The sequence below is a fragment of the Saccoglossus kowalevskii genome, chromosome 4 (assembly GCF_978046115.1).
Source record: "Saccoglossus kowalevskii chromosome 4, keSacKowa6.1, whole genome shotgun sequence".
Lineage (NCBI taxonomy): Eukaryota > Metazoa > Hemichordata > Enteropneusta > Harrimaniidae > Saccoglossus > Saccoglossus kowalevskii.
Window position 1 is genome coordinate 21,509,896 of NC_140644.1, and position 27,111 is coordinate 21,537,006.

Consider the following 27,111-nt stretch of genomic DNA (forward strand, 5'->3'; position numbering starts at 1 on the left):
ATCAAATCTGCGCATTGGCCCAGAGCATCTATGCACCAAGTTTCATCAAAAACCGATGTATGGTTCTTGAGATAGCAGTGGAACAGTCGGACACACATACACACACACAGACACACTAACTGCAAAGACTCCCATTACCGGTATGTGCTTTGCACATGGGAGTCAAAAAAAGTTTGCTTCTTGTCATCGCATGCATCGGTTTAAAACCTGCACCTCGCACATTTGTTACTGTTGTAATATTGCATACCAGTTAGGTGTTCCAGAATGGTAGAATGGGAAAATGTTGGTTTGGATGGATGGATGTTTTGTCTATCTGAATCAACATTTGAGCATGTATTGGAAATATTTTTTTAATGAATATTAAACATTGAACATATATTTTAGCAGGATAGTATTTTCGGATATAACTGGTACAGTAATGACCAAAACGTATCAGTATGATGTGATTTGGGTTATCCCAAAGTGTCTGAAAAGCCATGAACCTGTCACTGTTGCGAGCTCAGCTCTTGGTTGGCCAACCATTCACGACAAACAAACCAAACACAAATGCAAGCTATACTCAATCCCACCATATTTATCTGATCTTCCCATTTCAAACTATGTTATCCATCTATTTCATATCTAAAATTATCACAGTCATTTATAATGCTAATAATATGGAATGATTTAACTTACTATTTTGTTGTCAATCATTTTTTTTCACCGCATTTATGCATTTTTGCATTGGTTTGTTTTATTGTGCATGAAAAAACATTTGCGGATGTACTGTTTTACATATATTACAAACAACAAATAAAAAATACATGAGTATTTAGTTTTTTTCTAAATATTGTTTCTATCATTTCTAATATTATGTTTCTTCACAATTATTGTAATGCTTCTCATTTAGATGCTATATAAATATCAGCAAACTGAGTTGATCAAAAACAATATTTTTCAAAACACTCCGGTAATAAATGTATATTTTTTAGCCACTATTGTTCCAATTACAGCCATCAACAATTTCCTAGCATTTCTTAGTAAGTAAAGACTATTTATTCCTGAAATCTAAACAACATCACCCGTTAATCACTCTGACATTTAACATGCAAGAACTGTCGAGAGTTTGTTCGAAACGATGTTGGATGCTTAGAAGTCAGTCATCGTTCAGTTTGCTCAGTAACCCTGCAAAATTACTATGATGACCAGGGTTCCTTTTAAGCATAGGTGGCATGCAACTTGCTCAGTGACTCACCAAGTTATGCAGCATAATGTTCTCACTTGCACAACTTTATGCTTTATGCCATACAGTACATTCACAAAATTAATACCTAACTTTACTTTTCTGGAGAAAGTAGCCAAGTGCTATATAAGGAATAACGTATTTTTCTTATGCTGGCTTGTATATAGCTTGTGTAAGAGAAGATATAGTGAGAAATAGATGTACCAATCACAAACTCTTGGGAGGCATCCAAATACTAATAAAGGGTAACAATTTTCCTTGTCATAGATTTCAAAGTTTTTATGACAAAAAAAAAAACAGCTACTAACACCCAATAAAAGCAAAATATAATTTATTTACAAAACAAACAAAAAATCTGGAGGCAGTAATTAACTCTGATCCATGTCCACATCTCCGTTTACTTGATGTCTTATCTTGAATTGATCAACACTGTCCTATTGAAAATAAAGAACATTATTGTTATAAATTAAAATAATACCTGCACATGTTTGCATTAGTGCTCAGTTACAAGTGAGTATTGGTGAGAGTATATTTATGGCAGACAAAAATTTTATTCATACTGAAACTATGCAAGCTTTCCTTAGTTAGTAGTATGTTCTACTAAATAACCGACCCTACAATCCACAGCAATGTGATCAAATATAGAATAGAATAGAATAGAATAGAATAGAATAGAATAGAATAGAATAGAATAGAATAGAATAGAATCTTACTTACTTCAAATGTAGTCAATACATGTTGACATAATGATGTTAAATTATTAAGTCCCCTTCTTAATATATCGATTGCAGGTGTTCCTGAAAAATAAATTTGATTATTACCCATGTTACAATTAAGCCACCTGAATAATATTGATAGTGATGCAAAATTGTGCAAACAAATAAAAATAGTTTGATTTAAAATTGAGTTTTTTTTAACTTGAATTACCAAGATACATTTTTAGTACTACATAATTCACATTGAACGACATGTTGTAAATGAATAAGACTTGTAACTTAGTATCAAGAGCCATGAAATAACTATGCATATTAACCACATATCAATGTAATAATTTTCTGTATTTTCTGAAAATAAGACGTATTCATAGTCTGGACCACACAGCTCAAAGTAAAAAAAAGTCAACACCCGAGTGGAGTGCCTCTGGTATACAGCCATCGAAAACTAAAATCACAAGCCATGCATGGCACAGTCCCTGTTAGTTATCGAATTTAAGATATATAGTTTTGTTTATAGTAATATAGCTGGAATATAACCATGTCAGGAATATGATTATGATGATTGTTTAACGTGAAAATGATTGACATTTGTATCTGATCATCAAACAAGTACTTGTCCATATTGAGAGATATTGCTCTGGAACAGCATTCAAAATCAGCCATTTTGAATACATGTATATATCTATAACATGATATATAACGAATATATAAAATTTGAATATAATCAGTCAAAGCATGTGAGAGCTGTGGCTCTAGAAGCCCAATCATTAAAACAAAATGACCGCCAGTCAGCCATTTTGAATCTGATCTGAAAAATAAAATGATGTGCATCAGAAACCCGTAATGTCTAATGTATGCACCAAGTTTGAACGAAATCCATCCCTAAATGTCAGAAATGCTTGATATTTGATGATTTTTAGCACAAAAATGGCCACCATTCGGCCATTTTGAATAGGATTGTCAAACCAATATATCTGTACCGGGGGTATATCTATGACATGATGTATAATGAATATTTAAAATTTGAAAATATTATCAGTCAAAACAAGTTAGAGATATGGCACAAGAATCACATTCATTAAAACAAAATGGCCACCAATCAGCCATTTTAAATCTTATCTGAAAAACAAAATTATTTGCATCAAGGTCCCATAATGTCTAATGTATATATCACGTTTGAACAAAATCCATCTGTAAACAGACGAGAAATGCTTGATTTTGATGATTTTTTAGCACAAAAATGTTCGCTATTTGGCGATCTTGAATCAGATCATGAAACAAATTGATGTAGATATGTATAATATCATGTATGATGTATGTGTGAAGTTGTATGTGTGAAGTCTGGACACACACACGCACACACGGAAGCCACAAGGCACAAGGGTCAAAACATAAGTCCCTGTTTTCGAACTGCGTCCGAACGGGGGACTAAAAATTACTACACTCTGTGTATGTCAAGAAGTCCCAGTCAGCCGTTCAATGACATTAAACTCACATTTCAATTATTCTTTGATATTAATATCAAAAATACGCAGAAACAAGCCATGTATCAAAACAAATATCCATGGGATATATCGACCTGTTTATTTTTGAAAAACTATTGAATTGTGTTTTGTTGGCTGCATTTATCAGTCGCCATTTTCGTCACCTGACATTTGCATATGAATAAAATGAAATGCCAAATTAACCAATCATTGGATAGAATTTTATACTGGTTGCTGCCTAAAAACAACTGGAATGAAGTGACAACAACTTTCTTGGCAAAGTCAGGACACATAATGTAATAATAACAGAATTCCATGACCTCGCCCTGACGCATTCACATTAGGTACTGTAATCTGGTGATTTAGATATACTGACTTGCAACAACTTTAGGTACTGTAATCTGGTGATTTAGATATACTGACTTGCAACAACTTTAGGTACTGTAATCTGGTGATTTAGATATACTGACTTGCAACAACTTTAGGTACTATAATCTGGTGATTTAGATATACTGACTTGCAACAACTTTAGGTACTGTAATCTGGTGATTTAGATATACTGACTTGCAACAACTTTAGGTACTATAATCTGGTGATTTAGATATACTGACTTGCAACAACTTTAGGTACTGTAATCTGGTGATTTAGATATACTGACTTGCAACAACTTTAGGTACTGTAATCTGGTGATTTAGATATACTGACTTGCAACAACTTTAGGTACTGAAATCTGGTGATTTAGATATACTGACTTGCAACAACTTTAGGTACTGTAATCTGGTGATTTAGATATACTGACTTGCAACAACTTTAGGTACTGAAATCTGGTGATTTAGATATACTGACTTACAATAACTTTAGGTACTGTAATCTGGTGATTTAGATATACTGACCTGCAATAACTTTAGGTACTGTAATCTGGTGATTTAGATATACTGACTTACAGTATATCACTCATGAAACTAACTTTTATATAGCAATATATATATATAACAAAAACACAGCTGCATAACGTGACAGATACGATCAGTGATTTATGTTCCTGGAAGTATGGATTTATTGTACTTTAGGAAATACCTTTCTTTTTTTATTAAGGTTTGTTTCATAGAAATGAGACTTGAGCAGTAAATGTGAAATTTAGCGTAGGTTTCAAAAATTATCTAGGACTTTGTTGCTATTCTATTGTGGGTGCAATTATGACACATAATTAACATTTTATTGACCTATATGAAAATGAAATATGACAATGAAACATAAAATCTTATTAAAGCCAAACCACTATTAACACTTTGAAGACTATATTTTTTTGCTGAAAAAATATAAATAAATCAGTTCACAAATTTTTCTATTTTTTTCTGGTTAGTTTTGAATCAGATAAAAGTTTTTGAAAAAATATGACAAAGAGGATGTAAGTTTATTTTATAAAAGACGAGTTTAAAACCTTAAAGGGACATTACCCAATAGCTGCGTTTTCCAAGTATGTAACATATTAATTAAACAATTGTGTAACTTTTAACAATTAAATAAACCCTCATTTATTTTACATACCTGTTGTTTGTATTCTGAAGTTAATTTTATTTTCAGTTGGATGAGGGATGCTATACCCACAGAATTGTACTTCTGGACTGCAAAACAAAGAGTAATTCACCATGGATTTGGTAAATGAACATTAACAGCTGCTCTAGTACATACATTGTAGGATACCAATCAATGTAGCCAAATGTAGCAATAATTTGTTTCAATGTAGGAAGTCAATAATAGGAATGTGTTACATGTACTTATAGCATAAGGGGAAATAACACTGCAATAGTGTACTGTAAAATTCCATACAAAACACTCAATAAGTCTTTTCAATGAAAATTAATTCCAGCTAAAATAAATTATTTTACAGTAGTTGCAGGTAGCTGCAATATAATTGATGAATATAATTGATCTGCAGTGTAAATTTGAACTTTTGATGACATTGAAGGGCATAAAGCTGACTTCGTTATAATTTATTATAACAAGCAGCCTCTTGGCTGAGATAGCTCCGCTGTTAGCAATGCACATTTCAATTAAAGAACAGAATGAACAATATGTATAGTATCAATGCAATGGGACTTGCTGTTTTCAACAAGAATTAAAAAATATCACTTTAAAATGATAAAAATAATCATCAAAATTAAATAATTGAAGATATCACTATGAAATTAACAAATCTGAGAGGTCCATATGTAATACCTATATAGGTAAGTAATATAAAAGCAATCGAACTTGTGGATTTTAACAAGAAGTTGAAAATATCACTTTTTACCAAAAATGACAAAAATATTCATCAAAATTAGAGAATTGAAGATGTCATTACAAAATGAATAAATCTGAGAGAGGTCCACATGTAGTACCTATATAGGTAATATCAAAGCAATTGGACTTGCGGTTTTTAACAAGAAGTCGAAAATATCACTTTTTACCAAAAATGACAAAAATATTCACCAAAATTAGAGAATTAAATATATCATTACAAAATGAACAAATCTGAGAGAGGTCCAATTGTAGTACCTATATATGTAATATCAAAGCAATTGGACTTGTGGTTTTTAACAAGCAGTCGAAAATATCACTTTTTACCAAAAATGACAAAAATATTCACCAAAATTAGAGAATTGAAGATATCATCATAAAATGAACAAATCGAAGAGAGGTCTACCCAAGGTACATATACACCAAGTATCAAAACATTCAGGCTTGTAGTTTTCAAGAAGAAGTCGAAAAAGTAAAACATTGACACGGACGACGACGACGGACAATCACTCATATGATAAGCTCCGCTGTCGACTTTGTCGAAAAGATACATTTATAAATCAAAATGGATGTTAAATTGACTAGGACATCACTGTTAGTTCAAATTAAAATTAGTTTAACATTATCCAATCAACAAGTGCCTCATTTCGAATAAGTAAGTGTTCACAGTTGCCACATGTGCAATATGGATAGAAAATGTTTAGCTTTTGAGCCAATCACTATTAAATAAATAAATTTGAATGATGATCAGTAATAATCACTTTTTTAAAATAACTTTATATCCAAGGTACATACTTCACTGTTTACAACAACTTTCTTAATATTTTTAAATACACAACATAATGCATATTTAATTCAAATCTTGATATTTCACTTACTCTTTCATAATAATATATCTAAGTGAGTTTCCCAATGTATGATCTTCTCCGTTCAAGACGAATGTGACACATGATCCATCCTCTATCTCGGTGTGCATCTGTATAAAATAAGAGTTGTGAGATGTACTTATGAGATGTTAGAGTTATTGATCACCGACACTAATAAAAAAAGTAAACTAATGTGACAGGTCAAATGCATTCACATTTTAATTAGCCTTGTAATTTACTTCACGCATGCGCAGTGGTGCTTAACTTGACATTCAGTCAGTTGGTCACTGAGATTTGCGGCGTGAGCATCGCTTTGAAACCACTGAGGGACGACAACCCATGAAGTATTTTCCATCTACTTTCCACGTTTATGAATTCACTTTCGGTAAGATGATAGCTAATATTTGAGACGTATTTTTTGGCAAATTTAGTGTAAACATTGTATAGTTCGTTAACTTGTAAAACACGAGTAGAAGCGTGTACGCCACGTGTACCCATTGTTTGCACGGAACAATGTTGAAAGCCTATTGCACCTGTTCATCGTGGTAATTAGTTACTCAGGATACATGAACTTATTATGAATTGTTCATTGTGTAGTTTGCGTGTAAAAAGAAACTACCGTTATGTAATTATATAGGGCGTCACTGAATTGTACTGGTTGGGGTGAGTTTATATACGCTTTACTCTAGTGCAATATTATTTCTGTGACTCGCATTAGATGTTATTTATTTATATTTATGAAAAGAGGAAGTCTCTATGCGTCGACTTAAGTCTATTGAGAGGTATGATTCAGTTTATTGTGTAGTTCGTACATTCAGTACTTACATAGTAGCCATAAACTATTGTATTTTGATATCATGGTTTCTACTTGGAATTATGATCTCCATACCTCCAATGACATTGCATTAATCTTTTCTATTGATTGTATTTATGTAGGTTTCAGTCGTGTTAACTTTAATAGTTGCTCATATTGGAAATTAAAAGAACGCATGGTGACTTCACATCTGCCTGGTGTCATATTTTTTGCGTTACACTACTATAAAAGAGTGTCCATGTAAACTCTAGAAAAACTCGTGAGGAGAGGAAAAATGGAAGCTGAATATGCCAGTGTATTTTTAATATGCATCATATATTTGTAAATTACGGACCATATAAACAACACATTACAATGACTGTAGCTAGGGCAATGGTTATATAAACCATTTTGAAGTGATAAAAAATGATTTAAAGGGCGGTAGTTGACACGCTGCGCAGTATTGGATATAGGTCCCATAGCAACGTATACAACGCAGGTAAAATACACTGTTTGTTTAAATTAAAACATGTGATAACAATCGCCCTTTAAACTATTTAGTTTGACATCGTACTTTTTGAGCCTTGTTTTAACCCAGTTAGGAGTTAATGGAAGGGCATTATTTTTTATTTGCTGTCAAATACGATAATATAAGTAATACTTTTTGTTTGTTTATTTTCTGACACACATTCATTTGTCAATATGTAGATGCTGTTTCTAGATGATAATTCATCAATAAATTGTTTTTTTCTGGAGACCCCCCGTACAATGGATGACCCACCCCTTATTTGAAATGCTAATATTCGATCACATCTACTGTGTACGTAATCATTATGAAATTGATCTTGAAATTATTATAGATATGACACTAGCTGAACATGTATCACCCAACCTTCACTTTTACTAATATTAACCCCCCCCCCCCCATCTCGCTCTCTCTTAGACCATGGAGCTCCATGCTTAACCACACAAACACGTGTGACACATCACTGCCACGGCAGATCGGTTTATTAAGCCATTGAGATAAACTGTGGATCACAAATCAAAACAGGTCACATTCAAGCCTTAATACAAAGACTACAATAAAACTGTGTTTGCGAAACCTTAACCCCTATACTTACCAATTCCAATTTTCTTTCAGGAACGACAACATCCGCCATTTTGTTTGTTTTTAGAAATAAACATTAACTTAGGTGGCCCTTTCATGTGACTCTGACGTCATGAAAACACGACTTTAGAAAGAGAGTGCAGACGTAATACAGACAGGTAAGATATTTTGTAATTATATGCGATTTTTGTCTCCTTATTAACGTTCAGGCTTCGTGGACCGAGATTTAGAAAAGTTCTGAAAATAGAGCCCCGCTCGACAATAATCAACTGAACTCACTAGTGTGGTGATGTCCACTTGAATCTGTCGCAGGAAATGATGATGGCGAAACATAACAACACGATATTTTCTGCTCATAGTCACTGGCACACTTTCTAAAATGGAGTGTGTCATTATGACTCTATAAATATATTTTTATTTTCAACAGCAATCATAAACTTCACAATATGTGCAGAAATATACCATCATTATATACATTACATGTACAGGTTACATTTAGACGTTGTCATAGTGGGCGTTACTTTTTCATTCGGTATTCGGTTGCCCACTTGCACCTCAAGATATCACTTCTTTAACAATGAAACCCTACAACATGGCAGTACTCCCAGGATGCGCCACAAGTTATCACTACTTTAGTAATGAAACCCTACAACATGGCAGTACTCCCATGATGCATCTCAAGCTATCACTACTTTAGTAATGAAACCTTACAACATGGCAGTACTCCCATGATGCATCACAAGCTATCACTACTTTAGTAGTGAAACCCTACAACAAGGCAGTACTCCCATGATGCATCTCAAGATATCACTACTTTAGTAATGAAGCCCCACAACATGGTAGTACTCCCATGATGCATCACAAGATATCACTACATTAATAATGAAACCCTACAACATGGCAGTACTCCCATGATGCATCTCAAGCTATCACTACATTAATAATGAAACCCTGCAACATGGCAGTACTCCCATGGTGCATCACAAGCTATCACTACATTAATAATGAAACCCTGCAACATGGCGGTACTCCCATGGTGCATCACAAGCTATCACTACTTAGTAATGAAACCCTACAACATGGCTGTACTCCCATGATGCATCTCAAGCTATCAATACATTAATAATGAAACCCTACAACATGGCAGTACTCCCATGGTGCATCTCAAGATATCACTACTTTAGTAATGAAACCCTACAACATGGCAGTACTCCCATGGTGCATCACAAGATATCACTACTTTAGTAATGAAACCCTACAACAAGGCAGTACTCCCATGATGCATCTCAAGATATCACTACTTTAGTAATGAAGCCCCACAACATGGTAGTACTCCCATGATGCATCACAAGATATCACTACATTAATAATGAAACCCTACAACATGGCAGTACTCCCATGATGCATCTCAAGCTATCACTACATTAATAATGAAACCCTACAACAAGGCAGTACTCCCATGATGCATCTCAAGATATCACTACTTTAGTAATGAAGCCCCACAACATGGTAGTACTCCCATGGTGCATCACAAGCTATCACTACATTAATAATGAAACCCTGCAACATGGCGGTACTCCCATGGTGCATCACAAGCTATCACTACTTAGTAATGAAACCCTACAACATGGCTGTACTCCCATGATGCATCTCAAGCTATCAATACATTAATAATGAAACCCTACAACATGGCAGTACTCCCATGATGCATCTCAAGCTATCACTACATTAATAATGAAACCCTGCAACATGGCAGTACTCCCATGGTGCATCTCAAGCTATCACTACTTTAGTAATGAAGCCCAACAACATGCTGGTACTCCCATGGTGCATCACAAGATATCACTACTTTAGTAATGAAGCCCTACAACATGGCAGTACTCCCATGATGCATCACAAGCTATCACTACATTAGTAATGAAACCCTACAACATGGTAGTACTCCCATGATGCATCACAAGATATCACTACTTTAGTAATGAAGCCCCACAACATGGTAGTACTCCCATGATGCATCACAAGATATCACTACATTAGTAATGAAACCCTACAACATGGTAGTACTCCCATGATGCATCACAAGATATCACTACTTTAGTAATGAAGCCCTACAACATGGCAGTACTCCCATGATGCATCACAAGCTATCACTACATTAGTAATGAAGCCCTACAACATGGCAGTACTCCCATGATGCATCACAAGCTATCACTACATTAGTAATGAAGCCCTACAACATGGCAGTACTCCCATGATGCATCACAAGATATCACTACATTAGTAATGAAGCCCTACAACATGGCAGTACTCCCATGATGCATCACAAGCTATCACTACATTAGTAATGAAGCCCTACAACATGGCAGTACTCCCATGGTGCATTACAAGCTATCACTACATTAGTAATGAAGCCCTACAACATGGCAGTACTCCCATGGTGCATTACAAGATATCACTACTTTAGTAATGAAGCCCTACAACATGGCAGTACTCCCATGGTGCATCACAAGCTATCAATACATTAGTAATGAAGCCCTACAACATGGCAGTACTCCCATGATGCATCACAAGCTATCACTACATTAGTAATGAAACCCTACAACATGGCGGTACTCCCATGATGCATCACAAACTATCACTACATTAGTAATGAAACCCTACAACATGGCAGTACTCCCATGGTGCATCACAAGCTATCACTACATTAGTAATGAAGCCCTACAACATGGCAGTACTCCCATTACTCCCATGATGCATCTCAAGCTATCACTACTTTAGTAATGAAACCCTACAACATGGCAGTGCTCCCATGGTGCATCACAAGCTATCACTACATTAATAATGAAACCCTGCAACATGGCGGTACTCCCATGATGCATCTCAAGCTATCAATACATTAATAATAATGAAACCCTACAACATGGCAGTACTCCCATGATGCATCTCATGCTATCACTACATTAATAATGAAACCCTGCAACATGGCAGTACTCCCATGGTGCATCTCAAGCTATCACTACTTTAGTATTGAAGCCCCACAACATGCTGGTACTCCCATGGTGCATCACAAGCTATCACTACATTAGTAATGAAGCCCTACAACATGGCAGTACTCCCATTACTCCCATGATGCATCTCAAGCTATCACTACTTTAGTAATGAAACCCTTCAACATGGCAGTGCTCCCATGGTGCATCACAAGCTATCACTACATTAGTAATGAAGCCCTACAACATGGCAGTACTCCCATGATGCATCACAACATATCACTACTTTAATAATGAAACCCTACAACATGGCAGTACTCCCATGGTACATCACAAGCTATCAATACTTTAGTAATGAAACCCTACAACATGGCAGTACTCCCATGATGCATCTCAAGCTATCACTACATTAGTAATGAAGCCCTACAACATGGCAGTACTCCCATGATGCATCTCAAGCTATCAATACATTAGTAATGAAGCCCTACAACATGGCAGTACTCCCATGGTGCATCACAAGCTATCACTACTTTAGTAATGAAACCCTACAACATGGCAGTACTCCCATGGTGCATCACAAGCTATCACTACATTAGTAATGAAACCCTACAACATGGCAGTACTCCCATGATGCATCACAAGCTATCACTACTTTAGTAATGAAACCATACAACATGGCAGTACTCCCATGATGCATCACAACATATCACTACTTTAGTAATGAAACCATACAACATGGCAGTACTCCCATGATGCATCACAAGATATCACTACATTAATAATGAAACCCTACAACACGGCAGTACTCCCATGATGCATCTCAAGCTATCAATACATTAATAATGAAACCCTACAACATGGCAGTACTCCCATGATGCATCTCAAGCTATCACTACATTAATAATGAAACCCTGCAACATGGCGGTACTCCCATGATGCATCTCAAGCTATCAATACATTAATAATGAAACCCTACAACATGGCAGTACTCCCATGATGCATCTCAAGCTATCACTACATTAATGATGAAACCCTGCAACATGGCAGTACTCCCATGGTGCATCTCAAGCTATCACTACTTTAGTAATGAAGCCCCACAACATGCTGGTACTCCCATGGTGCATCACAAGATATCACTACTTTAGTAATGAAGCCCTACAACATGGCAGTACTCCCATGATGCATCACAAGCTATCACTACATTAGTAATGAAACCCTACAACATGGTAGTACTCCCATGATGCATCACAAGATATCACTACTTTAGTAATGAAGCCCCACAACATGGTAGTACTCCCATGATGCATCACAAGATATCACTACATTAGTAATGAAACCCTACAACATGGTAGTACTCCCATGATGCATCACAAGATATCACTACTTTAGTAATGAAACCCTACAACATGGTAGTACTCCCATGATGCATCACAAGATATCACTACATTAATAATGAAACCCTACAAAATGGCGGTACTCCCATGATGCATCACAAGCTATCACTACTTTAGTAATGAAGCCCCACAACATGGCAGTACTCTCATGATGCATCTCAAGCTAACACTACATTAATAATGAAACCCTGCAACATGGCAGTACTCCCATGGTGCATCTCAAGCTATCACTACTTTAGTAATGAAGCCCTACAACATGGTAGTACTCCCATGATGCATCACAAGATATCACTACATTAGTAATGAAACCCTACAACATGGTAGTACTCCCATGATGCATCACAAGATATCACTACTTTAGTAATGAAACCCTAGAACATGGTAGTACTCCCATGATGCATCACAAGATATCACTACATTAATAATGAAACCCTACAAAATGGCGGTACTCCCATGATGCATCACAAGCTATCACTACTTTAGTAATGAAGCCCCACAACATGGCAGTACTCTCATGATGCATCTCAAGCTAACACTACATTAATAATGAAACCCTGCAACATGGCAGTACTCCCATGGTGCATCTCAAGCTATCACTACTTTAGTAATGAAGCCCCACAACATGCTGGTACTCCCATGGTGCATCACAAGATATCACTACTTTAGTAATGAAGCCCTACAACATGGCAGTACTCCCGTGATGCATCACAAGCTATCACTACATTAGTAATGAAACCCTACAACATGGTAGTACTCCCATGATGCATCACAAGATATCACTACTTTAGTAATGAAGCCCCACAACATGGTAGTACTCCCATGATGCATCACAAGATATCACTACATTCGTAATGAAACCCTACAACATGGTAGTACTCCCATGATGCATCACAAGATATCACTACTTTAGTAATGAAACCCTACAACATGGTAGTACTCCCATGATGCATCACAAGATATCACTACATTAATAATGAAACCCTACAACATGGTAGTACTCCCATGATGCATTACAAGATATCACTACATTAGTAATGAAACCCTACAACATGGCAGTACTCCCATGGTGCATTGCAAGATATCACTACATTAGTAATGAAGCCCTACAACATGGCAGTACTCCCATGATGCATCACAAGCTATCACTACATTAGTAATGAAGCCCTACAACATGGCAGTACTCCCATGATGCATCACAAGCTATCACTACATTAGTAATGAAGCCCTACAACATGGCAGTACTCCCATGATGCATCACAAACTATCACTACATTAATAATGAAACCCTACAACATGGCAGTACTCCCATGGTGCATCACAAGATATCACTACTTTAGTAATGAAGCCCTACAACATGGCAGTACTCCCATGGCGCATCACAAGCTATCTATACTTTAGTAATGAAGCCCTACAACATGGCAGTACTCCCATGATGCATCACAAGATATCACTACATTAGTAATGAAGCCCTACAACATGGCAGTACTCCCATGATGCATCACAAGCTATCACTACATTAGTAATGAAGCCCTACAACATGGCAGTACTCCCATGATGCATCTCAACATATCACTACTTTAGTAATGAAGCCCTACAACATGGCAGTACTCCCATGATGCATCTCAAGATATCACTACTTTAGTAATGAAACCCTACAACATGGCAGTACTCCCATGGTGCATCACAAGCTATCACTACATTAGTAATGAAACCCTACAACATGGTAGTACTCCCATGGTGCATCACAAGCTATCACTACATTAGTAATGAAACCCTACAACATGGTAGTACTCCCATGATGCATCACAAACTATCACTACATTAGTAATGAAACCCTAAAACATGGCAGTACTCCCATGATGCATCACAAGCTATCAATACTTTAATAATGAAACCCTACAACATGGCGGTACTCCCATGGTGCATCTCAAGCTATCACTACATTAGTAATGAAGCCCTACAACATGGCAGTACTCCCATGGTGCATCACAAGCTATCGCTACTTTAGTAATGAAACCCTACAACATGGCAGTACTCCCATGGTGCATCACAAGCTATCACTACATTAGTAATGAAACCCTACAACATGGCAGTACTCCCATGATGCATCACAACATATCACTACTTTAGTAATGAAACCATACAACATGGCAGTACTCCCATGATGCATCACAAGATATCACTACATTAATAATGAAACCCTACAACACGGCAGTACTCCCATGATGCATCTCAAGCTATCAATACATTAATAATGAAACCCTACAACATGGCAGTACTCCCATGATGCATCTCAAGCTATCACTACATTAATAATGAAACCCTGCAACATGGCGGTACTCCCATGATGCATCTCAAGCTATCAATACATTAATAATGAAACCCTACAACATGGCAGTACTCCCATGATGCATCTCAAGCTATCACTACATTAATGATGAAACCCTGCAACATGGCAGTACTCCCATGGTGCATCTCAAGCTATCACTACTTTAGTAATGAAGCCCCACAACATGCTGGTACTCCCATGGTGCATCACAAGATATCACTACTTTAGTAATGAAGCCCTACAACATGGCAGTACTCCCATGATGCATCACAAGCTATCACTACATTAGTAATGAAACCCTACAACATGGTAGTACTCCCATGATGCATCACAAGATATCACTACTTTAGTAATGAAGCCCCACAACATGGTAGTACTCCCATGATGCATCACAAGATATCACTACATTAGTAATGAAACCCTACAACATGGTAGTACTCCCATGATGCATCACAAGATATCACTACTTTAGTAATGAAACCCTACAACATGGTAGTACTCCCATGATGCATCACAAGATATCACTACATTAATAATGAAACCCTACAAAATGGCGGTACTCCCATGATGCATCACAAGCTATCACTACTTTAGTAATGAAGCCCCACAACATGGCAGTACTCTCATGATGCATCTCAAGCTAACACTACATTAATAATGAAACCCTGCAACATGGCAGTACTCCCATGGTGCATCTCAAGCTATCACTACTTTAGTAATGAAGCCCTACAACATGGTAGTACTCCCATGATGCATCACAAGATATCACTACATTAGTAATGAAACCCTACAACATGGTAGTACTCCCATGATGCATCACAAGATATCACTACTTTAGTAATGAAACCCTAGAACATGGTAGTACTCCCATGATGCATCACAAGATATCACTACATTAATAATGAAACCCTACAAAATGGCGGTACTCCCATGATGCATCACAAGCTATCACTACTTTAGTAATGAAGCCCCACAACATGGCAGTACTCTCATGATGCATCTCAAGCTAACACTACATTAATAATGAAACCCTGCAACATGGCAGTACTCCCATGGTGCATCTCAAGCTATCACTACTTTAGTAATGAAGCCCCACAACATGCTGGTACTCCCATGGTGCATCACAAGATATCACTACTTTAGTAATGAAGCCCTACAACATGGCAGTACTCCCGTGATGCATCACAAGCTATCACTACATTAGTAATGAAACCCTACAACATGGTAGTACTCCCATGATGCATCACAAGATATCACTACTTTAGTAATGAAGCCCCACAACATGGTAGTACTCCCATGATGCATCACAAGATATCACTACATTCGTAATGAAACCCTACAACATGGTAGTACTCCCATGATGCATCACAAGATATCACTACTTTAGTAATGAAACCCTACAACATGGTAGTACTCCCATGATGCATCACAAGATATCACTACATTAATAATGAAACCCTACAACATGGTAGTACTCCCATGATGCATTACAAGATATCACTACATTAGTAATGAAACCCTACAACATGGCAGTACTCCCATGGTGCATTGCAAGATATCACTACATTAGTAATGAAGCCCTACAACATGGCAGTACTCCCATGATGCATCACAAGCTATCACTACATTAGTAATGAAGCCCTACAACATGGCAGTACTCCCATGATGCATCACAAGCTATCACTACATTAGTAATGAAGCCCTACAACATGGCAGTACTCCCATGATGCATCACAAACTATCACTACATTAATAATGAAACCCTACAACATGGCAGTACTCCCATGGTGCATCACAAGATATCACTACTTTAGTAATGAAGCCCTACAACATGGCAGTACTCCCATGGCGCATCACAAGCTATCTATACTTTAGTAATGAAGCCCTACAACATGGCAGTACTCCCATGATGCATCACAAGATATCACTACATTAGTAATGAAGCCCTACAACATGGCAGTACTCCCATGATGCATCACAAGCTATCACTACATTAGTAATGAAGCCCTACAACATGGCAGTACTCCCATGATGCATCTCAACATATCACTACTTTAGTAATGAAGCCCTACAACATGGCAGTACTCCCATGATGCATCTCAAGATATCACTACTTTAGTAATGAAACCCTACAACATGGCAGTACTCCCATGGTGCATCACAAGCTATCACTACATTAGTAATGAAACCCTACAACATGGTAGTACTCCCATGGTGCATCACAAGCTATCACTACATTAGTAATGAAACCCTACAACATGGTAGTACTCCCATGATGCATCACAAACTATCACTACATTAGTAATGAAACCCTAAAACATGGCAGTACTCCCATGATGCATCACAAGCTATCAATACTTTAATAATGAAACCCTACAACATGGCGGTACTCCCATGGTGCATCTCAAGCTATCACTACATTAGTAATGAAGCCCTACAACATGGCAGTACTCCCATGGTGCATCACAAGCTATCGCTACTTTAGTAATGAAACCCTACAACATGGCAGTACTCCCATGGTGCATCACAAGCTATCACTACATTAGTAATGAAACCCTACAACATGGCAGTACTCCCATGATGCATCACAAGCTATCACTACTTTAGTAATGAAACCATACAACATGGCAGTACTCCCATGATGCATCACAACATATCACTACTTTAGTAATGAAACCATACAACATGGCAGTACTCCCATGATGCATCTCAAGCTATCACTACATTAGTAATGAAACCCTACAACATGGTAGTACTCCCATGGTGCATCTCAAGCTATCACTACATTAGTAATGAAGTCCTACCTCATGGTACTCCCATGATGCATCACAAGATGCCTCCATCACCTCGTTCATGAGAGCAGTGTGATATATACATGAACTTGTTGAAATTCACAGTTTTCCCTAAGATTGTGATCAGCTAGCAGAAAATTGGGCAGCTAAACTGTATTCTTTCACACACAGTGTTAAGAAAAGCGGAGGCTAATGAGTCGTTATGGCCAAGAGTAAATTACTAATTAGCCTGCAACTGTCTTTTAAGGGACCCCTTGAAATATTTTGTAAATAACCTTATAAATATTATTCTATTTTAAATATTTAAAAGGCGGTGGTCGCCACGTCACGTCGTGTTCAATATGGAACTCATAGCAACATACACTACGTGTGTTATGTACATGAATTTTGAACACGCACTGTGCATGACCACAGCCTTTAAGATTATCATGTATTATCATATTGTAATTTTTAATAATAACCAAATGTTCTATTTGCATTTATTTCCTGTTTAAACCAGTCAGCTCAAAGGTTTCAATAATAAGTTATTTTTTTTACAGAACTGTTCAGCCAATTGAATTGAACTCATCATTATGCCTATTTTGTTTGCGGTTATTGCTAGAGGGACTACGGTCCTAGCGAAATATGCTAGTTGCCAGGGCAACTTTACAGAAGTGACAGAACAAATCCTGATGAAGGTTCCTCCAGAGAATGCCAAGTTGACATATACACATGGTCATTATTTGTTCCATTATGTCTCAGAAGATAGGATTGTATATCTTTGTATAACAGATGATGTAAGTTATGACTTTGTGTCTTGAAGAAGTGTTTCACAGTCAGATGAAAGGGATTTGGATCATCTACATGTTGCTCTGAAATCAGCTGGATGTGATGCAGTACCATAGTTTCATTAAAATAGGAACTGCATTGTACAATTTTTTGCTGGTAATGCATTTTTTGATTCCAAAGCTGACCCTCCGACAGGCTGTATTTTACTTTCAATATCACATTAGATGCCCATTGTAGCGTCATCGTTCTTCATTTTTATCATGTATTATACTCACAACATTCTGTTCATAATAATTTGATTCTTAACGTTGCAGGATTTTGAAAGATCAAAAGCATTTCTTTACCTTCAAGAAGTCAAACAACGGTAATTATTATCTAGCAACATGTTGTATGTCTCAACAGTTAATGACATATGTTTGTGAATGTACACATATCTACGTAATGTTTGCTTGGAAATACCATTTAATTACTGTATTCATAATAGTAGTATATATTGTATTACTTATTTGTACTTCATGCCTCAAAATACCCTTAGCACACAGGAGTTGTTTCTAAAGTTTCTTTGATTTTTAATTGCAAGTTGCATCTTACATAAGAATTTGTTCAAAGTTGATCAATTTGTACATCAAAAATAGTTATCTTTGGTCATTATAGCAATCACCAAGTTTATTTTGTTTGACTGAAAAATCTGAAATTTTTTTCATTCTCTGACACAATTCTGCCTATATCTTACTTTCATACTTTCCAACTAGGTCCAGTCTTAGTACATAATCAATCCAAGATGGCTGACTGACAGCTTTTATCTACTTTTATTTCAAATGGGCAATTTATTGTTCATTCAGACTTGGAATGTAGACAGTTATGTTGTTGTTATTGCTTCCTGCACATATTTCATATCATTTATTGACTCATGGAGCAATTTTGTTGAAGTTTCTTACCTTGACATTATAATATAATTATATTAAGTGTATTCATTCCACATTGTAGGCCACAGGCCCTGACGTACATACATATTAAGTAGGATTAAGGATTAAGTAGGGCTTAGGTAATGAAAAAAATAAAGCAAGCAGAATATATTGACATTAATTTGAGTTTTCAGACAATAATGTGGTTAAATTAATAGCGCATTGCGTTTCAAAAATGCATGCTGCACAAAAGGTGCTATATTAGTACAGTTTAGAAGTTCACAAAATGTTAGGGGATGTGGATCTTTCACGTACTATTCAGGAATATATTTGTCTTTTATGTTTTTGAAAGCAGGGCATGTTAAACACAAGAGATATTCATCTTCTGTGACTTTGTTGATACAAAAAGCACAGGTTTTCTCCAATCTGGGGATATTAAAATGTCCAAAACATTTAGTTTACAGCATGGAGCTAGAACAGGTATGAAAAAGAACATATAAATGCTGACCGTTTTAAATTTCAATGGCTTGCTCAGTCTATATTCCTTGAAATAAAAGTTGCAATGATTAATCATTTGGTCTTGTTTTTTACTAGATTTACAACGATGTACGGTAACAGATCTCAGACGGCATTACCTTTTGCAATGAATAGTGAATTTTCTAGAGTTTTACAAATGCAAATGGTAATTATGATTAAATAAAGTAAAAAAGTAATTAGTAATCAGAGTTATTATATTTTCAATTTCCTGTTTATATTTTAAAGTTTAATAATTTTTACTTGAAGAACAAAAATGTTTTTTATATTGCTTGAATGGAGTTTTGATTTTTTTTGACTGAATCCATTTATAATTTGAGGTTCTTTACCTATTGCAATTTAGGCTTTAGTATATGGGAATAATATTACAATTCATTGATCCATTTTTTTTAACTACTTTAACTTAACTAAAGAAAGTTTACTGTCAAGAAATGTAAATTGCTCAAGAAATTAATCTGTCACGATGTCATGAATGTTTCGAGTATGTGCTTCGATAACCATCATGACCTTTGTTATATTACTACAGAGACATTACAGTGATGGCTCTGATGGAGATAATGTATCAAGAGTACAAGGTGAACTGGATGAATTGAAAGGAATTATGGTCAAAAATATTGGTAAGTGCATGCAATGATTATTTTATATATAGAACACCCATTGTTATGGTTTTCATTCTGTTTCACGCAAATAATGCAGTGATAATAAAACGTAATGACATAATGTGTAATATGACTTAAATTTGATGTAGGAAAAGTTTTCATGCTGATCACCATTGTACTTCACCCTCTAATTACATCTGACCAAATCATTATCCTACAGCAAGTCTCAGAAGTATTGGGGCAGCCAATTTGCAAACTCGCTAGTGAATTGACTAACTGCTTGGGTTTTGACTAAACGGTTGGCTTTCGAATCTCGCTGGCACCGTCTTGCGGCCACGCCCACTTAAGACGAATCTATGTAACAGTAGAGGGCGATCCTCATACTTTATGAGCTAATCAGCGACGGTCTTTACAGTTGGATGGCGATTTCGCTTTAAATATACGACGAATGAGATCGATTTTTTCAGCGGTTGGCTTAATGTTACCCCAACGGATCGTTTGAGTGTGAAAGTTTGTTATTTTCTCCCTGATTTGTAGGAAACTGTTTCTCAACTTGTCTATTTAGTTTCAAGCAGTGTTCAAGAAGGTTAACCTCATATAATAAATATCGGTAGATTAATCGCATTTATAATATTATCACGCCAGCTGACTGTGGCCATTTTCGGGCTCAAATCATCACAAACCGGCGCCAGCGAGATTCAAAAGCCAACCGTTTAGTCAAAACCCAAGCAGTTAGCCAATTCGCTAGCGAGTTTGCAAATTGGCTGCCCCAAAACTTCTGAGACTTGCTGTAAATCAAGTTCAATTTCTTCATCAACTCCTTATCAGAACCTATGTTACAGGTACTTTGAAGTTAGACGCTTTCTAATCAGAATATGATTTATGTCAAGAGTATGAACTTGGATGCGATCAATTGTACATTTGTAATAATAATAACTAATAAATTTGTGTAATAATTCTTGATAGATACCTTAGCGTCACGGGGAGAAAAGCTGGAATTACTTGTTGATAAAACCGAAGATCTTGAAACAAATGTAAGTATAGCTGATTTAGTTTTTGTTTTGGTATATTTTTCAACAAATAAATTACTAGTAAACCAGACTTTGATCAGTGATTAAAGTGACAATAGCTGTGATTTTGAACATTTTGTCAAACACTAATATAACATAGAATGCAATACAAAAATTAAGGGTTGAGTACCGTAAAACTCAATTTTTTCGAACATTTCAATCTTTCCTGGCACCTAAATATAATTAGTTTAATTACAGTATAATTTAGGTTTTCATAGGCACCTAACGCCTATTCTAGTTTGCAATGTTTATTGTGAATGGGTCTAAACAATGAATTTGTGTTTTTTTAACATTACGTGTATACTTTTCATTGCCAACAAAATTAAAACCAATGTGTATTGTATTTTTTGTTATCATCTGGAAATCCCAACATTTGTTTGACTAGTTTGTGACACCTGTTTTATAACCAAATAAATCGGTCATGTGATGGAGACCATTATGTAAGTTATGATGCACAATGCACACTACCATGGGTAATGAAACATAAAATCGTCAGTGAGAGGCTTAGCCTCCTAAGAAGGAAGTGTATTTGACATTTTGTGTCCAGGACCCATGGTAAGTTGTCATCTTGTATCGTAATCCCTGAGGTTCACTGAACCAAACTGGATTTCAATAGATGGCACTCTCTGGGGACTTGCACGTAACCCTGCTGATATATTTTCACTTGTAAGTGATTTGATGTACAACATTGAAATATAGCACCTATGCTATGTATTCAGTGTCGACTTGTTGGGGATGATGACACGAAAATTATTAAAAATAAAAATCTGCAAAGAAAATCGATAGTGATAGCTATTGACACTTTAACAAAGTCGATCACACTTATTATCTGTTACTAATGGTTATGTGAAATTCTAATTACTAGCTATATCATGACAGCTTGTGGTTCATCATTACTGCAGTGTGCGTGTGAAAACAATATTTTTGGAGAATAATAATTGCACATTGTATCAGAGAAGTGTTGTGTAAAGATTATTGTATCTTTACCTTTTGATAACAACTATCATGTTTTTGAATCGCACTCTTGTTATTCATTTCAGAGTTTAACATTCAAGAAAACAAGTAAAAATTTGGCAAGATCCATGTGTATTAAAAATGCAAAGTTAACTATCATTTTAGTTATAGTTTTAATTGTAAGTATAAATGTGTTTTTAAATTAATCATTAGATGTACTTGTCTAATATTTTTTTTTTGGGGGGGGGGGGTTAACTACCGTATCTTTTATTCCATCTTTTATATCGACTTTATTATACTTGTGTAATATTTTCGACATTTAATGTTTTTAAATTTTCACCAAACATTAACACATGGTGTACTATATCCATTTGATCACAAATTATCAAGTAAATCATAAACAAATACATAAAACTGCAAATTTTCCACAATAGAAATTATGGTGTTGAACTGGTCATATAAATACTATGTAGGATTCTGTACAGTATACGAGGCTCATTACAGGCCGTCGCACTGGGACATGAATGTCTAATAACAAATGTTGCTCATTAATCAGCAATATACCTCACAATCTTCTGTGACTTGATCGCAAGTTGTTTATTATTTGGCGCACACATAGTAGCATATTTTATAACAACAGCAGCAAACAATGCTATAATTTTATTTATGGATGCAAACGAATGATTCTTGCCATTCAGTGACTGTGCAGATGCAAAATGTAAATAAGTGTTATGGCCTATACAGGTAATCAAACAATTAAACAAAGAATAGAAACCATGTTGAATGATGATATATTTACTAATTAGCAGTCTCTTGTGGCTAGTAAGCTTTAAAATAGAAACAGCATTTTTCACATAGTCATTTTCGTCATTCAATGCTAATAGGAGTTTTAATACAGTATGCCACCACCATAAGCACAATACTATTCCCTTATGACCCTTATTATATTTTGGAGCAATGAGTAAACTTAACTTTTCAATTCTAAAGACTAAAATAATACGAGTCTCACATTTTACAATGGATACAGCACTTAATTAATACCAGAACTCAAACTCCTCACCAGAATGATAGTTTCCCTGTGATACCTAATTACAGTTGTATTAATACATGTCAACATGTTTCTTTTTGTAGGTGATAATTTATTTCATAGTGTCTGCAGCGTGTGGTGGACTCAGCTGGCCACATTGTACTGGCAAATGAATAGACCAACAATATTTACAAGTTCATTTCAACATAATAGGTCCTTCTCACAGATATTACTAAATATTATTAAGTGATGTCTGTGAGGCTTGGTATATTGGAAACATGTAGGAAACTGATAGGTTTGCATGTAACAGTACATTGCTGTTTCAATATAGTTCATAGACAGCATCCTTACAAACTTAATAGCCTGGATGCCAAGCTCTAGAGTGATTTGAACATACAATGCCTTGTACTGATTTACTGAGAGTTGGGATTTTTTGTAAGGGTATACTATTTGATAAACGAAAATTCAAAATGTATGTGTTACACTTGCTCCACTTCTCTGCTTGCTGATTGTTCTTTTATGGTCTATGTATGACTGGATTATTACTGTGTATCAGTAATGCTGTCTGATTAATCTAATGCCAACACTATTTATCTCATATTCCTAACCATCAATGGACAGTATACAATTGTAATAAAGCAGTTTTGATTTTTGAATATCACGATACTTTAAGTTAAATTTCATACCATTTTCGTGAGGGAATGTAGTAACTGCCAAGTGTGTTGAATAATAAATTGTTTATTAATTTGGAATAAAATTTTCCTGTGTAAATTGTTTTTAAAATCTAACTTACAGAATATGGCTATGCATGTGACATGTCACAACTGTACTGTTCGTACAAATATGCTGGTAGTGTTGTTGGTTATGTAATTTACAAATCAAAGGCGTCACTGTAATTGTTGACCCACAATAACTGATAATGTAATATTTCTTTTCTGTGCTATGAGAATATTCCCAATTAAAGCCATGACAGCTGAAATATGTTGTATAATTATTATATAATTACTGAAAATATAAGGAAATCTTGATTGTTCTAATTACAGATTTATCAGACACACTTTCATGGTTCCAATTAATTATTAATCTACATTCACCATCTTGTAATCAATAATTTTTACTTGGCCTCTGGTTTGAGAGTATATTCTTTTTAAATCAAAAAATTGTCTGAACTCAAAATTGTATTTATGTAAAATTTAAAAATTTGAATCAAGTTAGTAAGTTAATATTCTCCTTATTTAAGTATCACTGATAGTATTTACATGTAACAGTATGTCATATTTCAGTTATGATATGTATATAAGACTTTGCAATTCGTTTGCGAATGTTTTAAGTCAAACCAAGTGATTGACGAATAATTTATAATGACTGGACCAAACTGATTTCACAGAAAAAAAAAACAGTACATCAAAACAAAATTTAATGTACTCCACTGATAGGGTGGAGGGCCCTTTATATGGGTAAATTGCAATAACAATTATGATACATATCCATAAAAACAACATACTGAAGTGGAATCTTTCTAAATTTTCACTTGAATAATATACGCGTACCACCACCTTGTATGATGAAGTTTAGTGTCTCTTGCAGCTTTTACCATGGCTGTATTATGGTAGATGAAGGACAAGTTATATAAGAGGAAAATGTTTGTCCTCATTGTTGTTGATCTTACCAAAGTTCAATTTTGGACTGACTACCACATGCAATTTTCAATATGTAAAGTAAAATTTGGGTGAAATAGAAATGAACTCTTTTATGCAAGTCATATTATATATTACTGTAAGATATTTAATTTTCCCTGAAAAAAATATTTTGGGTGTTTTGTATGAGTTTATTTTTGACAAGTTGAATATAAGAAAAAATGTATTCCCTGGATTTTATTTTCGCTGTAACATGCATTCAGCAAAAATAAATTCCAAGCGAAAATAAAGTATTTTACAGTAATCTATAAGAGACATTGAGAATGATTCAGTACATGTAATATTTGAGGAACATGAATATTAATTTAATTTTTTAAGTAGTTATGACGATTTCATTGTTCTTTTCTATTTTTGGTCAGGATTGTTCCCACCTAAATTTTAGGCAATATTTTTCGCAGAAAATGTTTAGGTATTTTATTGCAGGACTTACTTTTTTGTCTTGCAAAGAAAAGATCATGCTGCACTTGTATCCATCTATCCATTTGTTTATATATTCTAGATTCTTAATGGACAATGTTGTAATAGTTATGCTGTGTTATTGTTTTGTACACAGAGGGAACAAATTTATATACCAGTAACAGTATGGATGTTACACTTGAAACAGCATGGCTAGTCATGCAAGTAACTATACATATAACCTCCCATTTATGTCGCCATTTCTATTTCAGTAAAACACATTGCATTTTACCTTTCTATATTACAATATAAACTATATTGGCAACTACGGTTGAGTCAAAGCATACTAGTATATACTAGGCAGAACAATAATATGTTGTAAAAACCTGTCAAACAAACAAGCTGTTCCTTGATTGGTCCATGATTGGTCCGACTGTCAGTAGTGTGTCATCCTATATAATGACATTATTTATTCACTGTGATTTATCATGATCTTGTAGCTCGAGTATTTGATGAACCAATTAAATTCTCCAATACATATGGGCCCTGGTTGTTTTTGGTACATACAATTCGACTTGTGGTCTACAATATGAAGTGTTGAACAACAATATTAAACATATAAGTTATTATTCATATTGCATCTTTAATTATCCTAACCAACAAGAGTCTACTGGTCAATGGTTTTTGCTAACTAATGTAATTTCTTCAAAGATTGTTTCTGCAATTGCTGACATGTTTCATTTACAAAGCTCTGTATATATTTGTTATTTAGTGCATTTAAAGGCATAACCCAGATATTTTGACTGATGGAAAAAGAATGTATGTGTCAAGAAGAAGGAGCCTGTTTTTGATTTTCGTCTATTAGACTTTTTCAGAAGACAAATATAGAAGGCTATGCATCCCTGGCATTTAAGGGTGTGTTTTTTTTCATAATGGTCTGTCTTATGTTCTAATAAAATACTTCTCAAACGCTGATACTATATATAATTAACAACCATAAAAAGTTGGGTTCAGAGATTGCTGAAGGATGAAGTATCTTGTATGAATATTTGCTGTAGTGCACTGACTCGGTAAAAACGATATTCAGAAAATATTATAATTGACATTTGAGATGTTTCGTTCTTGGCACCAAAGGCTGGTTATCACAGAATTTACGAGGATTAAATTGTGTTCACCTTACGCATATGTAC

At 35.3% G+C, this 27,111-nt stretch overlaps 2 protein-coding genes across 2 annotated transcripts; one reads left to right on the forward strand and one right to left on the reverse strand.

Moving 5' to 3' along the window:
• Positions 1-1,536: 1,536 nt before the first annotated feature.
• LOC102804059 (DNA-directed RNA polymerases I and III subunit RPAC2-like) lies at positions 1,537-8,582 on the reverse strand. Its single transcript, XM_006820322.3, has 5 exons — positions 8,483-8,582; positions 6,581-6,678; positions 4,971-5,047; positions 1,940-2,019; positions 1,537-1,656 (listed from the first exon to the last, which is right to left on the reverse strand). The coding sequence occupies exons 1-5, from the start codon at positions 8,519-8,521 to the stop codon at positions 1,591-1,593; spliced, it is 360 nt and encodes a 119-aa protein (XP_006820385.1). The 5' UTR covers positions 8,522-8,582; the 3' UTR covers positions 1,537-1,590.
• LOC100377038 (vesicle-associated membrane protein 7-like) lies at positions 8,436-26,896 on the forward strand. The gene is made up of 8 exons (XM_002737890.4): positions 8,436-8,627; positions 18,511-18,747; positions 19,054-19,103; positions 20,239-20,326; positions 20,705-20,795; positions 21,744-21,811; positions 22,888-22,980; positions 23,933-26,896. Exons 2-8 carry the CDS (start codon positions 18,544-18,546, stop codon positions 23,999-24,001), a joined length of 663 nt encoding a protein of 220 aa, XP_002737936.1. The 5' UTR covers positions 8,436-8,627; positions 18,511-18,543; the 3' UTR covers positions 24,002-26,896.
• Positions 26,897-27,111: the final 215 nt, after the last annotated feature.